A 17,309-nucleotide genomic window follows, 5' to 3' on the forward strand; every position below is an offset into this window, starting at 1 on the left:
TTGAGTTTTTGTAGCTTTCTGGTTCTCAACTTTAGCCTGAACCCCCAACATGTGAAGGTGTGTTTCATCATCTGTATATAGAAGACAGTTATTTGTATGTAGGAAGAGGACTCATTCCAGCCTTGCATGCCAAAGAGTCAAGAACATGCTGTAAATGGAAAGTGTAATAGATAAGCAAGGTGGCTCTTCAGGTCAAGAGTACAAAACCATACTATTAGTCTGGGCAAAGGAAGAAAGAAACTAAACTACCCTTTTGCCTATATTGTGGCAGCTTCTTGTATTTCACATGGTTTACAGATTTATGGGACTGTAAGCCAAATATCTTTTCATAAGAATGTTAACATAAAAATGACATTTCAAAAAAATATATATTTCTTTGCTGAATTTGTGAAGCCTTATAAGCCATTACAGGTATAATGTAATTCCTGCCTATAGAAAGGAAAATAAGCCAAAACAAATTTTATCAAGAGCTTTCATTTAAAAGCCACTGCCTCCACAATCACCCTCAAACTCATACACTCTCACTGGCTCTTGCTGGATCCTGGTTTTGTATTCTCATTGATCTAATTATATTTGATCTCTCTGATTTGTCTTTCAATGGTTTTGGAGAGGTGATTTGGTGCTCATCAGGTTAGATGCAGGAGTAGCTGGTCATTCAGTGTCAGTGAAATTGATCCTGCCGCCAGTCTGCGTGGTGCCTGACTGATACTTCTGTCCTGCTGCACTGATCACTTTGTCCATGTCATGGACATAGCAATATCTAAGCAAACTCGGTGCCTTGGAGTATTTGTCAACTCTTGCAGTTGTTGAGAGAAGTAGCTTCGTAGGTTCTGTTGGCCAGGTGAAGGGAACCTAGCATTTTATTCTTGGTTCTCCTTTGTGTTTTAATGTCTCTAGGCGCTGGTATTTAGGCGAAACAGCTGTGGTTTATGACAGAGTCTAGAGAGATTCTTCAGTCTGTGGAGGCAGAATTGGCTAGCCAGATAAGTTGGGTGGTCACCAAACATCAAATGTTGCATGTCTTTTCAGCCTTGGACTAGGCCTTGGCTTGGCAGAAGCCAGAGAGCCACTAAGCAAAACTCCATTTACGGACAGACCCACATTTTGCGGATGGTGGTATGCCCTGGCCACACGTGAAAGGAAGGGTGAAATGGTAGCAAAGTAAACTTGGTTCTTTTGTTTTGCAAGTCTCAGAATTTGTTCCTTGGGGTTATCTTGTATTTTTTCCAGGGAAAGAGCCAAGGAGCTGTAACATAGAAGTTAGTTTGTTTGCATCTCTCTTACCTTTTCTATCTTAGGCACCTTCCTCTGTTTAAAAAAAGCTGTCACTTACTCTGGCTGTATCCCTAACTTCCAGTGCCTCTAAATGTTCTTCTGCTCAAGCTTTTAAAGCAGTGAAGGTGTTGGAAAACTTAGAACTGAGAGATAAATAAGCTACTTCAGGAAGCTCAAAGGACTTCAGAGGACTGTTGAACAAAATGTTTTACCTTCTCATTCAAATATTCTTTTTTAAAAAATGCCAATATTCACAATGTTGTGTTTCATATTTATAGCATAGTGACTCAATTTTTATTTTATTCCATTATAGTGTATTACAAGGAATTGAATATATCAAGTATTCCCAGTAACCAAAATAGAAACTCCATGTAGTTGAGAGCATCTGGCTGTCAGTTTGCATGTCGTTGGGCACAGAGCAGAGGCTGAGCAGATCAGAAAGTTGCCTTGTTTATAAGACAGGAGCTCTTCTGAAACATTAACTGTGGTTAAAAGCAAAACCACCTTTCTTCTATTGCTTGTCTGTATCAAAGCCAGGAAAGAGGGTGACTCTAGTTTTTTGTTTTTTAGGGTCTCTTCTACAAATGATGAAAAGAGGAAAAGAGCAGTGACTTTTAAGAGCTGTGGTTAAGATGCTAAAGATTAATTTTCTATGCTTTTATCTGATTGGAGAGTTGCAGAGGCCCTTAGAAATCCTTTGGTCTGACTTCATCTTAGAGGTAGAGAGCAGAGCCCTGGGGACTGCATCTGGAATCCTGCTGGTTAGTCTAGTGTTCTCTCTCGCGTATCATTCCTCTTCCCTGTCTGTCTGTGAAGACAGTACCCAGGGCCCAGCCAGTGAAGGCTGCAGTGGCGTGCTCCTGGGTGCAAAATACTTTAATCTGTGTGTCCTGTCCTTTTCCTTCCCTCCCTTCAGTGGTAGCAGGTGCCCTTACTGATCATGGGACTCTCAGCTAAGAGAGCTGAGGAAGAAAGATCTAAGGTACAGCTTGGTTTTTCAAAACCTGACAGCCACCTTGTCATGCCACACAGATGACAAAGGAATAAGTGTCCAAATCTGCTTCCCCACATCTGAACTTTGAGAGATAAGCTCCCCAATGGAACTTTTTCTTCTGTGGCTCTCACCACTTTCTCTCTGGTATTATGGTCATTTATATGCAATTCATCTCTCCTCCTGGACTGTACACTCGTGGAGGGTAGAGTATATTATTTATGTTTGTGTCTTCTTCCTGTTGCTCCTGGCACCTAATACAGTGCCTTGCACACAGAATCAGTGACTGACTGTTGAATGAACGAATAAATCTGACATAGAAGAAGGGGGATGGACTTAGGAAGTAGTTCTGGGTTCAGATTTTCAAGCCCTGCATCTTCCAGTTAAAGTTATTAACCTTCTCAAGCCTCAGTTTCTTCATATGCAAATTAAAGATGATACTACTTACAAGAAAAAAAACAAGTAAATCTGATTGTGTTGTTCTATTGCTCTTTCAGCTTGAAGTCTTAACTGATGTCCTTTACGTCAGAGAAGTCAGAAGTAATGGAGCAACATAATCAAAGTCTCCCGTCTGTTTTCGAGGCAGTGACATTATGGAATGTTCTAAGACATGCTAGGTTAGGAAAGGAAACAGCTGTATTTGGTGCACTTGAGACTTGTGAACTTTACTCACAAGTAATATTTTGTTAGTAATTGTGATAATTATGTACTAGGTATAATTATTCTCAAATGTAAATAAAATTGTTCTAATATATGGAAACAGGCAGCAAGACAGAAGGGAAATCTGAAATTCTATGCTTATTATCTAGATTGGTGCCACCTGAATGTATGTACTTAGGCCAAATTTACTATTTTGCAATGTAGTGTAACAAAACTTAAAATATTCTTGGTGTAGTGACACTACAGTGGATAAGGTCACTCAGAGAATGGGCTGTTATGCCTTTGTGAGAACTTGTCAGTGAAGCCTTTTGGTTTTAAGGCATATTTACCATGAAAATTCTAAGACAGTAGTCAAACTGTTTTGCTCTGAATATAGTCTGAGGACAGAGGGGCATTCAGAGCCTTAGGGATTAGCCTTGTGAACTTCGGTAACCACAGTAATAATTACCTTTAGGACATAGATGTTAAAGGGATTGATCACTAAGTTGGTACTGAGCTCAAATTCTCTTCAGAATAAATTCTTTGATAAAAGCTGTTTTTGCTTTCAATTGCTTCCCTCTGAAGCTGGGTGAGGAAGAGTGAGTGGGTGGGCAGTCCAGATCAGCTAGCTGAGTTTCAGAGGTTTGATTGTGTCTTCCCTGCTGTGTATTTGGTTTGTTGCTTCCATTTACGGAGCAATCTTGGTTTCATCTGTATTAGTTCCCATTCAACATTAATGCCTAGTCAAAAAGTGAGTAAGCTTAACAAAAACTGAATTTGCTGTTCTCCAGCAGAGCACCTTGTGTGTAGAGGCTGAGAGGACTAGTAAGGTGCCAAGTTACACCCTACTATATCATCTCTCTCCAGCCATCTCGTATTCTTGGTTCACTTTTAAACACCCTGTGTTTTATCAGTCCCCACTTTGTTACTGACCCAGGGGACGTAGTTAATCTTAAATATGATATTTTAAGTACCATATACTCTCAGGCTAAGAGACTGGCACTTGAACAAGGAAGGAGCTTGCATCCTTCGTGTGTTTTCACAGCTCAGTTTATTCAAATTGATAACTGTGAAGGAGAGGATGTAACAGGAAATCAAGTTCCAGAGTCTGATCTCATCACTTGATCTCTCAGCAGCCTGTTTCACAGACTGGATGCAAACCAGGTGAGGATTGAACTCGACAGCCCAGTTAAAAGCAAGTTTGGCTGCCACTGCATCTAATCTCAGAGACCTGCAGGGCAAGGCTAGTCTTCTGGTGTAAGTCTATATAAAACACTAACTTTTGGGAAGACAGTAATAGGACTAGTCCACGTTAATTGGTGATTTTCTATTTTACCAGCTACAGTAATCAAATGTAAGGGCATTATCCACAACCTACTACCTTTCCTCCCTCACCTATTTTGAAGCCAGTACCAGACATTACATATATAAGGTTCTTAAAACACACACACACAGTCCCAATATCATACATAAGTTGGTAACTACTAGTACTAAATAGCCAATTGGTGCTCTGGTTTGCCCCACTGGCTCAAGTTTTAATTTGTTCACATCAGGATCCACCAAAGATCTGTACATTTCACTTGATTAGTCTCTCGTAAGGCTCTTAATCTACTAAAGTCCCTTTTTTCCTTTGCAATTTGTTGAAGAAATGGTTTCATTTGACATAGCAATCAAGTCATTTGTTGTGTAGAACTTGTAGTATTCTGGCTTTTGCTGACTGCATCCTCTGCCATAAACTCTTAAAAAAAAATCGTTTGTAATTTTACTGTGTACATTCTCACCCATCACAATGCTGTCTGATAAGATACTGTTAGATCCTTTCTTAGGTAAGGGAACTAATTTAAGTACTTGCCTAAAGTGACATGCAAGTTACAGGATTTGTATTCAGGTCTGATGATTCCAAAACCACTGCTTCTAACCACTACTTTATAAAGTAATTGAGATATTCATATTTACTGTGGAGGTTTTCTTCTATAAAACTTCATGAGCCTGTTTTATTAATTATATGGAGAAATATCAAGAATTTCAAAGGTGTCATTTTCTTCTATGAACTACACAGTTAATTAGAATCAGTCAAGTGTGCCCTTAAATGTTGTACCTATCTTTGACAAGTTTTAAGTCAATTTTTAATCCAGGGTTAAGTGGCCATCTACAGACCAAGTAAGGTTTGTATGACGTAGTGGCTAAAAGCATAAGCTCGGGGGCACCTGGCTTTGAATCCCAGCTCCTTCATACCAGTTAATTTATTTAAACCTACTTCCCTCATTTGTAAAATGGAAATTAGTATTTGCCCCATGAGGCTACCTTGAGAATGAGAATTAAATGAGAATGAAATGAGTGGCTCATCCACAGTGACTGGCCTAAAGCAAGCACCAAATGCATTAGCCCAAAGGAATACCCGTTCTGTAATCGTGTTACTTAACCAACTAGTGTATAGCTTTGTGGTTGAGTATCTGAGTCTTTGCAACCCCATGGACTATACCTATACAGTTTATGGAATTCTCCAAGCAATTTTACTGGAGTAGGTAGCTGTTCCCTTCTCCGTGGGACCTTCTCAACCCAGGAGCTGAGGGGGTCTCCTGCATTGCAGGTGGATGAGCTACCAGGGAAGCTTAAGCGCTGTGGTTGGCCCCTCTCAATACCATTCTTGCTCCTACTTTTAATTCTTGGTCTCAATGCTAAAGTAATGTAGCACAGTCCCAGTTTTCAAAAACCACCAGTAAGTGCCAGCTGACAACATAGTTACCTCATGTGTTAACAAATCTGACTCATGATCTGAAGATGGCTTAGAAATCTAAGTTAAAAAAGCCTTGAGTCCCACGTGCATCTGGATTTAGGAGTTAAAATCACAGGTTTGGGAATCAAAGTGAGTTTGAAAATCCCAATGCTACCACCTATTAACTGTATTAGTTTTCTTAAGCCTGAGTTTATCACTGAAAAAAAAGTGAGCAATACTTGCTTACAGAGAAGTTTAAATAATGTATATAAAGTACCTGGTATCCGATAAGCACTCCAATTATATACACAAACATTAGGAGAAAGTATACAAGGGAAAAGGAAATTAAAACTAAACCAGTTGATTTATCAATCAGTTCTTTCTGGACAAGGAAACAAAATCTTACTGAAAAGGTCTTCATGTGGATCCATTAACGGGAAAAAGAACCCATTTAAACATAGTGTGAAAGAACTTTTAGAACAAACTTTTCATTGGTAATAAAATCAAGACCCGTCTTCTGGATTCACAGGCTGAAAACTGGTATTTTTCCATTTGGGGGATGAGGGAAGGTTAGTATTTGGAAACTATTTGGTACACAACTCCCAATTCAATATGTAGCTGCATTTTAATATATTAAAAAGGAAATGAAGCCACACAGAGGACTTAAATGAAGAACATTAATATGTTTATTTGAATTGTAGATACCCTCTATCACCATGGCTAACTATATCTTAAATAAGATGTTTTCCCTGAGGCTATAAAAAGATAAAAGGCTTGGACTCATTACATCCACTTAATACAGTGACCAAAGCAGCCGCTATCTTCACGTCAGAAAAGGAAATGCTCATGGTTGGCACACTCATCAAGTCTGAGGGAGAAGAGCCCACTGCCATAAAACCAGTGGCAGGCACCTAGAATTGTTGGAAGTACTGACTGACCACTCCGGTATTCCTGCTTAGCAAATCCCATGGACAGAAGAACCGGGGGGGGGTGCAGTCCATGGGATTGCAAAAGAGCTGAATATGACTCAGCATGAGTATGAGTGACAGGGTGACGGGGTGATTTTGTTGAATGTTTACAGGTTTGTCTTTCTGGAAAAAATGTCAAGTCATGAAATAATGTAACTAAAGACCAACTTTTCTCTTGCTTAAGTGGAAGAGAATTGTGTTTTTAAAATACAACTCTCTCTTGTCAGATTTATTAAGGTTGGGAAGTTTCCTATACCTGCTGGGATCTGGCATGAAGCTTTAAACAGAGGGATAATCTGACTAAGCTAAATCTGCCAAGTGTAGCTGTATATTTAAAGACTCAAGTAGAAAAAGTTCCTCTTGCCTGTTATCAGAGCAAGTGGCAACCATACCTTCGAAGAGGGGAGCAGTGTGTGGAAGCCCTACTCTCTCTGCCTCACCAGTAGATCTGCTATCCTAAGCTGACTCTCCACTTACTACCTGCCAAACACAGATTTTCCACATTTGAAGTTTCTTCTACCGTGCAGAATGTCATCCTTAGCAGTAAAAATCATAAAGCCTACTTCTGTAGTAATTCACTGATGGGCAATTGGTTTTCACTTCCATAAATACAAGCGTACTACATAGCTTTGTATGTATTGAATGTGTTCTCCAAGGAGATCTTTAAAGAAGATCTTTGTTATGAAATAGATTTTAATTTCAAATTGGAAATGTATTTTCATCCCTTGTCAACATTTCCACTGCCTAACTGCACAATTTCAGATGTAGTAGTATTTTTGAAACTTTTCCAGTCCTGTGGCTACTGCTGGGTCTTCCAGACTTGCAGACATATTGAATGCGACACCTTGATGGCATCATCCTTTAGGGTTTCCATTGCATCCACTAGCTTTATTAACAGCAGTGCTTCCTAAGGCCCACTTGACTTCGCTGCACAGAATGTCTGACTGGGTGACTGACCACACCATTGTAGCAATCCAGTTCATTCACATCTTTTTGGTACAGTTCTGTGTTCTTTCCATCTCTCCAGCATCCACTAGGTCTCCACCATTTCTGTCCTTTATTGTGCTCTCTTTGGGTGAAATGTTCCTTTGGTATCTCCCAATTTTCCTGAAGAGATCCCTACCCCTTTGTTGTTTTCTTCTAGTTTTATACACCTTTTCATTGAAGGCGGCCTTGTCTCTGTGCTGTTCTTCGGAACTCTGTGTCTAGTTGGATATGCTTTTCCCTCTCCCTTGCTTTTTGCTTCTCTCCTTTGTCCAGCTCTTTGTAAGGCCTCCTCAGATGACCACTGTGTCTGCTCTTCTTTCTCTTTGGGATGGTTTTATTCGCTGCCTCCTGTATAATATTATGGACCTCTGTCTGTAGTTCTTCAGGTACAGTTAATTAGATCTAATCTCTTGAATCTATCTGTTATCTCCACTGTGAGAGCTGGACTGTAAACAAGTGAAGTGTAAGTTGCTCAGTCATGTCCAACTCTGTGACCCCATGGACTATATACAGTCCATGGAATTCTCCAGGCCAGAATACTGGAGTGGGCAGCCTTTCCCTTCTCCAGGGGATCTTCCCAGCCCAGGGATCGAACCCAGGTCAAGGCAGACTGCCAAAGAATTGATGCCTTTGAAGTGTGGCTCTGGAGAAGAATCCTGAATGTCTCTTGGACAGCAAGGAGATCAAACCATTCAATCTTAAGGGAAATCAACCCTGAATACTCACTGGAAGGACTGACACAAGCTGAAGCTCCAATATTTTGGTCATCTGCTGTGAATAACCGAATCATTGGAAAAGTCCCTGATGCTGGGAAAGATTGACAGCAGAAGGAGAAGAGGGCGTCAGAGGATGAGTTAGCTGGTTGGTATCACTGATGCAATGGACATGAACTTGGGCAAACTTCAGGAGATAATGAGTGACAGGGAGGCCTGGTGCACTGGAGTCCATGGGGTTGCCGAGTCGGACACGACCGGGTGACTGAACAACAACATTTTTGAACATGTGGCATATGAGTCCTTTAAAATGCAAATGTTCCTGAAGATTTTCTAAATCCATAATTACATACGATAGCTCTTTAAAAAATAACTGGCTAAGCAGTGCTTTGTTAGACACAGTTAAAAAATTCCAGGTGAATCTATGGATGTCAAATTCAGCAAACTGATTGTTCTAGGTAACAAGTACTATTTAAACACTCAGACTAATGGCTATTTGATTTAACACAGCTACAATTACTTAATTATTCATTCTGTTTATTGAATTAAAAAGGAGTACAAACAATTGGTTAAGTGCTATGCACTGACATGGAAAAGGTGTATTAAAAAAAAAAAACAGAAAAGCAAATCAAAGTTAACGTAGTTTCAGTTGAACAAAAATTTCAAGACATTTAATATACTACACATTTATAAAATAAAAGTTAACAAAGGGTGTTTTGTAAATAATTAGTAGAACAAGTGAAAATAAATATACCAGAGACCTGAAGTTCTTTATGCTTTAATGAAATAACAAAGCAAAGCAATTTAAACTACTAAATATAATCTGAGAGGCAGTTAAAAACAAAAAACACCCCCCCCCCACCAAATTTAAGAACACAATCCTTTGAAACATTTAATCAGTCCATAGCAAATAATTATTACATACCAAAAGCTCTAAGTGTTAACTAGTTCCACCACAATGCCATGTAAATCTTGACAATTTAGAAATCTTGAGATCAACACTTAAGTTCTTTTTTTGATCTCTACAGCTTGGTTTGTAAATACACACATGCTTTTGTGGATCTATTTCCCCGCCACACACACACATTTTCAAGGAGCCAATAAAATTTTTTCCACCTGTGCCTAAAAATGTTCTGATTCAGTTTTAGCACATTGACCCTGATGATGAAAATGTTTTTAAGTTAAAGATGGGGACACAATTTCAGTCTTATAAAAATATACCAGTATTAACCAAACCTTAATTCAGAGAGGGCACTTCACGTGTGCACGAGACTGTCAGTAAAACTGCTAAGAACCCAGAACAGCTGCTCCTAGGGCTTAAGTACTCTCTCTCTTTCATACAGATACAACACACACACACATTTTTATACTATTAGTTTCATTAAATCCAGGCTATCTGGACTAAGTAGATAAAAGATGGGTTTTGTTTTTGCAACTATAGGGCAGCTGCTGTAACAATAGCTTAACACCACCAAAAATTTTCAATTAAGTTCACCCTGTTTTTAGAAAGTGTCTAAGTGTAAATGCAAATTCACCTCTTCTCTTAAAGTTAGCGGTTTATATTAAATCAGGTATGGTTTTTGAAATGGAAGTAATGTTTTCGGGAACAACCCCAAAAACGTTGCTAAAATTTAAATGAGAAAGTAAAACGAAACCAAGATAAACATTTTAGATATGGGACAAAAAGGATATTAATAAAAATGTCTTCTTTCCTCCCCATTCAAAAGTAGTCATTCTTCTGCTGTGAAAGAAACTGACATGGATATTTCCCTTTCAAGAGATGTAAGATATATTTACCAGTGTGAGCAGAGGTGTTAGGGTCAGTTCTTGTGTGCAGGAACCTAAAAAAGAGAATTTCAAGATGGGAAGGGGTGGGGAAAAAGGGTTTTCTATTAATGTCATGGAATGCCACTCTACAGGGACAACACTCCTAATAATAAAAATCACCAAATTACTACTAGTGTGATTTCAGATTGATAAAATATTGACAAGTCATTTTAATTAGTTTATTTTTAAAGTTAGGTAATCCCTTTTTGTTCTCCCACCCACTAAAATGGGGCAATCTGTAGGGGTATTTGCAAACAAAATTTCCTCTGTTTAAACTACTTACCTGGTTAAATAGAACATTTACCTGGCCAGTAACACAAAGTTCATGTAGCTAGCATGAACACTAATAAAATACAGAAATAAAAACTGAGGCCATCTTCCCTCCCAGCTAATTCCCTACTCTTAATTCACCACCCACACACCCATTTTAGGAACCCCATATCCAACACTGTACTATTAATAACCAGTTATTTGGAGGAAAAAGACATTTGATTTCATACGTGCTCTAGCCCTTGATCAATGAATAGTTAACAACAAAAACATTTTCAAGCACATGGAAATGAGCCTACTAACCTGATTTTTGGAGCCAAAATTCTCCACTCTATTTTGATCTATGTGCAAAAAGTATTGGTACTTTTCAGTTTATACATTTGTATCTTGCAGCTGGCGTGAAAATACTCTCACCTCAAGCCTAGAGACTACAGCACAGAGGTTTCAGTTGACAGCTATGAGTTAGACCATCCTGCCATCAGGTTCTTTGTACCATAAAGCCCTAGGTTTCTTCATGTATTTCACCTTTCTAGCACAGTCGCTGCACAGCACATGCACGAAATAGACGTTTACAGCAAGTTGGCACCTCAAAGTTCCAGTATATGTAGGAAGCTGCCGATTAAGACAGACTTGGAACACAAACTCACCTAGCTGCTACAGAAACCTTTGCATAGTTGTTACTCCATTTTAATGGAGTTATGTTCTTATAAAATGTGCCTCACTTTGCCTCCACTTTTTTAAAGTGTTCTTAAACTGTATTTCAGAAGCACTCTGAAAACTCAGATCTAGGGGTGGTTGGGTGAAGGACAGTAGACTCTGAGTGCCAAATTGCCCCTGAACGGGCACAAATCCCAGTGAATGTTACAAATGTACCATGGCACACTGTAATGCAATTTGTAAACAGCTGTGGAGTTTCTATGCCCACATTTTGTTAGTGATGTTATCATAGAGATCAGGGTAATTAATGGCTTCAGGGTATACATGAATCACTTAAAATATGAATGGATTTAACTGTACTGAGGTAAACAGAAGTTGCCACTTAATTATATACAGTTACCAATGAAGATTTTATTCAAGCTTAAAGTAAAAAGTAATTTTAGTTAAGAAAAATGAAGTACCAGATAAACTGTAACATATAGTTATTTTAACTTAGAAATATCAAAACAGGAATTCTTGATTCTCTAAGTGGTGGTCTCTGCAAAATGGAGCTTAAAGAAATCTTTTACATTACCAATTTGATAAAATAATCTGACCACGATCTGTCATCTCCTCTTACTATGAGCTTCTGGGAGAATCCGAGCTATTTTAAGGCCAATTTGTGTTTTTCTTTCTTCTCCCCTTCCCTGACTTGACCATTTCTCCCTGCTACCCTCCTGTTAACCACCCCCCACCCCCATCCCACCCACCAAGGAAGAACTCCTGACATCCAAGCCTTTCTTCTCTTCTTTGTGGATCCTGAAGAAGTCTGCTCATGGTAAATAATAAAGATTTGGCTGGGTCAAAAGGAAACAGTGTTAAGACTTTTTCTTCACCAGAATCTTATTTTGGAGATATTCCCACTCTTCTCAATGTAACAGCTATGGTCACCATATTCATCCTCTACTGAAAAGGGGAGGGAATTTCAAAGGAGACTAAGTATGTTGTACTCAGCTGTTACGGGATTTTAAAAGCACAATGTGAACATCAGGCTTTTGGCGTATTTTAAATGTGAAATTCCCAAAAGTGCTTTTCCATGAAGGAAACCTTTCCTTAAACTAAACAGGGAGGGGAGAGGGACACTACCCACAGCACCAGTTTAGAATGAGGTTCAGTATGGCAATATCTGAAAAACTGAGGAGAAATAGTGTTTAAATTTATGTATCCCTATGTCAAAATATGAAGGGCAGAGAAATGATTATGAGGTTTGAAACCCAGTTTAAGTATGTTTGTAACCTGCTGAATTCTAACAAGCTCAATTATACTATAAACTTCCAAAGTGGTTATATCTGCTGATTTCTACTCTCTTGCTAGATGACACCAAAATGATTCCCCAAATTGAGAACAACTTGGAACAAGCTTTGTTGAAAACTTATACGGACTACTGATCTCTCATGTTGGTACAAATTTAAAATTCTTTTTTTGAATCTTGAATTTCTTCAAGATCAGGTACTGATGTTCCTTCGGGAATAAAACAAAAGGGGGAAAATCTTCAAAGCAACTACTCTGAACTTTCTGTATAATGTCCTTCCAAGTACTGTTTCTGACCATGTCTCATGTGGTATTCCAGAAGAGCATCAGTTATACTGCGTATCTAAGTCATAGAGGAAACTCTTTTTTAGCTGGTTTAGATTCCAAATGTATACAAATGAAGTCACTTTAATCCTATAAATACTTCTTAATTTATTTTTAAAAAATTGTGCTGTTAACCCTTTTACGGGGCAACAAGCTATGTGAAAAGTACAAAACTTTTTGTCAAATGTAATATTGAGAGTGCTTTTGACATAGTTCACTGGTTTATCATCTGGATCAGTATATACTGCGCAACGGGCAAGGCTAGAATCCATGAACCAAGCTGCAAAGATCTCAAGCTAAATAAGGCGGAAAGATTTGGAGAAACAAAAGAAGGAAATTCTTTCCTATCCAATGTATACTCTTCAGACTAATGCACTCTTTCTATCAAGCCTTCTAAACTGTTAAATAAAGTTTTCCAAACAAGCATTTAAACTTCATTACACAGAAGAGCAACAAGAATGGTATCCTGCTAGACAAAAGGCAGGAGGGAAAAAAATATATATACTGAGTTCAATGGGTAAGCCTGAATGTAGCACAGTTCTTCACAACCGATGGGGGGATAATTCAACATGGTGTCCAACAACGTTCTAACGACGTGCTTCATCTCAACTGGTTACTATGAAGCAAGGTGTAAATGTTTGGCCCCAATCGGGCTTCAGAAATGGTTCTTTTTTCATGACGAGCATGTCAGTCCAGCTATCAATCATGTTTGTTTGCACCAAATCCCAAGCCATTAAAATACGACTAATTTTAAGTTAAACAGAAGTCGTCTGCTCCAAATTCGCCATCAACTATCCATGCTACTGCATTCCTCTGAATGAAGACAAGATGAAATGTGTATTGGGGGAAAAGAAGAAGAGGGGAGGGGGAGAAAAAAGTTACCAGTTAGAAAGTTTTGAAATCAGCATCATGACATCACAAAATATCTTAACATTAAAAAACAATCACATCAAGGCAAATTCTTGGTATTTTCATCATGATCATTAAAACTGTGTTATCTTAGGCTACATATTACAGTCTAAACCCATGATTATTTTGAATATTGGAGAACCCAAGTGAATAATCATATTGGAATCTTATACTTTAAAAAGAAATCTTGAAATAGTTACTCAGAGTGGAAACATTTTTATGGTAGAATAAATAGAGAAGAAAGAAATAGAAGACAAGAAAGAAATAGAATAGAAGAAAGAACATTAGGCAGTCCAAGGTAAAACTGCATTATAGCTATTGTACTGGGTTGGCCAAAGTTTGTTCAGTTCCCCAATTTTACAGAAAAATCCAAATAAACTTTTTTGTCCAATCCAATATTGAATTCTTTTAGTGGCTCAGTTTGAAACTCTGCAATATTACCCTACTCTGTGTGTGTTTGTGGGAAGGACAATGTGTTAACAGCTCTATTGATATAATTCACATTCACAATGCACCCATTTAAACTGGACAATTCAGTAGTCATTAGCATATTCACATAGGATTATACAACCATCAAGGCAATCAATTTTAAAACATTCTCATCACCATTAGAAGTCAATCAACAATCCTAAGCAATTACTAGTCTGCTTTCTCTACAGATTAGCCTATTTGGGACACTTTCATATAAATGGAACCACAACAGGTACTCTTTTGTGTCTGGCTTCTTTCATAGCATATTGTTTTTAAAGTTCATCCATGTTGTAGCATGTATGAGTACTTTATTCTATTCCATTTTATACAGTCCTCAAAAAAAAAAAAGTGCAGTATGGATTGCTACTTATAATAAAACGTCAGCGATTCTTTTTTTTGGGAACTTAAGTATTTTTAGTTAAATGACTTATAGTATCTTAGGATACCTATGGTTTTGGAATGCCATTTCCTTAGCTTCATCTACATTTTTCCCAAATGTCTATTCCAAACAGATATTAATTAGAAAAAATGTTTTCAAGCAGGGGAAAAAGAACTCAGAGGATACCTTAATAAAAGGCATGTAACTAAGTATCTAGTTATAAAGAAGTTGTTTTCTTATTGTAGGTATAAATGAAAATCTTTTAGTGCTATACCTGTTTGCAAAGCACAACTGAGAATTGCTTAATTTGACCCAGTTCTTACAACTGGACTAAGTTTGTCTCATCCACCATAATGAGTATCCACAATAATTAAATTACCAAATAGCACTGCAACTCTTATTCCACTGTAGTAGAGGCACAAACATATCCTTAAAGCTATGTCTAAAATAAATCTGCTTACAAGGTAAATCTGTTACTATATACCTAGTATTTTCCTAGTTCTTTGTATCAAATGTTTATTTGAAGAAATAATTTCCAAAATGACTAATAAAATTTGAAAATTACATATAATCTCAGTTATAGATCTCTAAAGTATCTATGAGTAGGCCTTGAAACCTAAAAAGGGCCAACAAACAAACACAAAATCAATCAAGATTTTTGCTTTTAGCTAATTTCAGAGGTGTGTTAGTGAAATCATGTCATGTGGTGATTTACAAACACAAAAAGGCCCTAGAATGTTCTGAGTAACTCAAGAGTAGTTTTCAAACTTCTTGAGCTGTGTACTCTACATGCTTTTTACCCTTGTCTTTGGCTGTATATCCTCACCTACCAGTGAGATCTGGTACAGTTTGTACCATACAGATAAAAGCACAGAGAACATGCTTTTAAGCCATTCGTGCTACCCTGACAACCCTCCTCCTCTGAGAATAACTGAGAGCAGCTGGTCATCTTTCTTACTAAAAACACTTAGGTGGGACACACTGTGAACAAAAAAATCTGTTTATCTGTTTCTAGGTAAATTATTTCCTTTTAAGCAAACTAAATATTTTTGCTCTGAAAAAAGAACAGGTAAGTTATTTACATAAAATATCTCATTATCTCTTCTTTCTAGCATATCTTGCTCAATTAAGCTATGTGCTTAACTTTTTAGCTTTCTGGCTTTGGGCTTTCTTCTGGTATCTGAAAGTAATGGAAAACACCTTATAGACTTAGATTTGAAGACCTGGTAGCACTCTACAAGTTAATTAGTCTTGCCATGCTTCAATTTTCACACTCCAGAAATGAGGAAAAATACACTTCTCCATTTCTCTTATAGGGCTATACAGATTGGGAAAGACTAGAGATCTCTTCAAGAAAATTAGAGATACCAAGGGAACATTTCGTGCAAAGATGGGCTTGATAAAGGACAGAAATGGTATGGACCTAACAGAAGCAGAAGATATTAAGAAGAGGTGCCAAGAATACACAGAAGAACTGTACAAAAAAGATCTTCACAACCCAGATAGTCATGATGATGTGAGCACTAATCTAGAACTAGACATTTTGGAATGTGAAGTCAAGTGGGCCTTAGAAAGCATCACTACGAACAAAGCTAGTGGAGGTGATGGAATTCCAATTGAGCTGTTTCAAATCCTGAAAGATGCTGCTGTGAAAAGTGCTGCACTCAATATGCCAGCTAATTTGGAAAACTCAGCAGTGGCCACAGGACTGGAAAATGTCAGTTTTCATTCCAATTCCAAAGAAAGGCAATGCCAAAGAATGCTCAAACTACCGCACAACTGCACTCATCTCACATGCTACTAAAGTAATGCTCAAAATTCTCCAAGCCAGGCTTCAGCAATATGTGAACTGTGAACTTCCTGACGTTCAAGCTGGTTTTAGAAAAGGCAGAGGAACCAGAGATCAAATTGCCAACATCCGCTGGATCATGGAAAAAGCAAGAGAGTTCCAGAAAAACATCTCTTTCTGCTTTATTGACTATGCCAAAGCCTTTGACTGTGTGGATCACAATAAACTGTGGAAAATTCTGAAAGAGATCGGAATACGAGACCACCTAACCTGCCTCTTGAGAAATCTGTACGCAGGTCAGGAAGCAACAGTTAGAACTGGACATGGAACAACAGACTGGTTCCAAATAGGAAAAGGAGTACGTCAAGGCTGTATATTGTCACCCTGCTTATTGAACTTATATGCAGAGTACATCATGAGAAACGCTGGGCTGGAAGAAACACAAGCTGGAATCAACATTGCCGGGAGAAATATCAATAACTTCAGATATGCAGATGACACCACCCTTATGGCAGAAAGTGAAGAGGAGCTAAAAAGGCCTCTTGATGAAAGTGAAAGAGGAGAGTGAAAAAGTTGGCCTAAAGCTCAACATTCAGAAAACGAAGATCATGGCATCCGGTCCCATCACTTCATGGGAAATAGATGGGGAAACAGTGGAAATGGTGTCAGACTTTATTTTTTTGGGCTCCAGAATCACTGCAGATGGTGACTGCAGTCATGAAACGAAAAGACGCTTACTCCTTGGAAGAAAAGTTATGACCAACCTAGATAGCAGAGACATTACTTTGCCGACTAAGGTCCGGCTATGGTTCTAGTCAAGGCTATGGTTTTTCCTGTGGTCATGTATGGATGTGAGAGTTGGACTGTGAAGAAGGCTGAGCACCGAAGAATTGATGCTTTTGAACTGTGGTGTTGGAGAAGACTCTTGAGAGACCCTTGGACTGCAAGGAGATCCAACCAGTCCATTCTGAAGGAGATCAGCCCTGGGCTTTCTTTGGAAGGAATGATGCTAAAGCTGAAACTCCAGTACTCTGGCCACCTCATGCGAAGAGTTGACTCATTGGAAAAAACTCTGATGCTGGGAGGGATTGGGGGCAGGAGGAG

The 17,309-nt window shown here is 38.4% G+C and overlaps 1 protein-coding gene across 2 annotated transcripts in view; it reads right to left on the reverse strand.

Moving 5' to 3' along the window:
* Positions 1-11,811: 11,811 nt before the first annotated feature.
* Positions 11,812-17,309, reverse strand: part of WDR26 (WD repeat domain 26) — a 38,472-nt gene continuing 32,974 nt past the window's right edge. For both annotated transcript variants that reach the window (XM_052653508.1, XM_052653507.1), the window contains exon 14: positions 11,812-13,470. In XM_052653508.1, coding sequence (XP_052509468.1) covers positions 13,445-13,470 — 26 coding nt within the window. In that variant the 3' untranslated portion in view covers positions 11,812-13,444. The remainder of the gene's footprint in view (positions 13,471-17,309) is intronic.

Source organism: Budorcas taxicolor, chromosome 16, assembly GCF_023091745.1.
Source record: "Budorcas taxicolor isolate Tak-1 chromosome 16, Takin1.1, whole genome shotgun sequence".
Taxonomy (NCBI): domain Eukaryota; kingdom Metazoa; phylum Chordata; class Mammalia; order Artiodactyla; family Bovidae; genus Budorcas; species Budorcas taxicolor.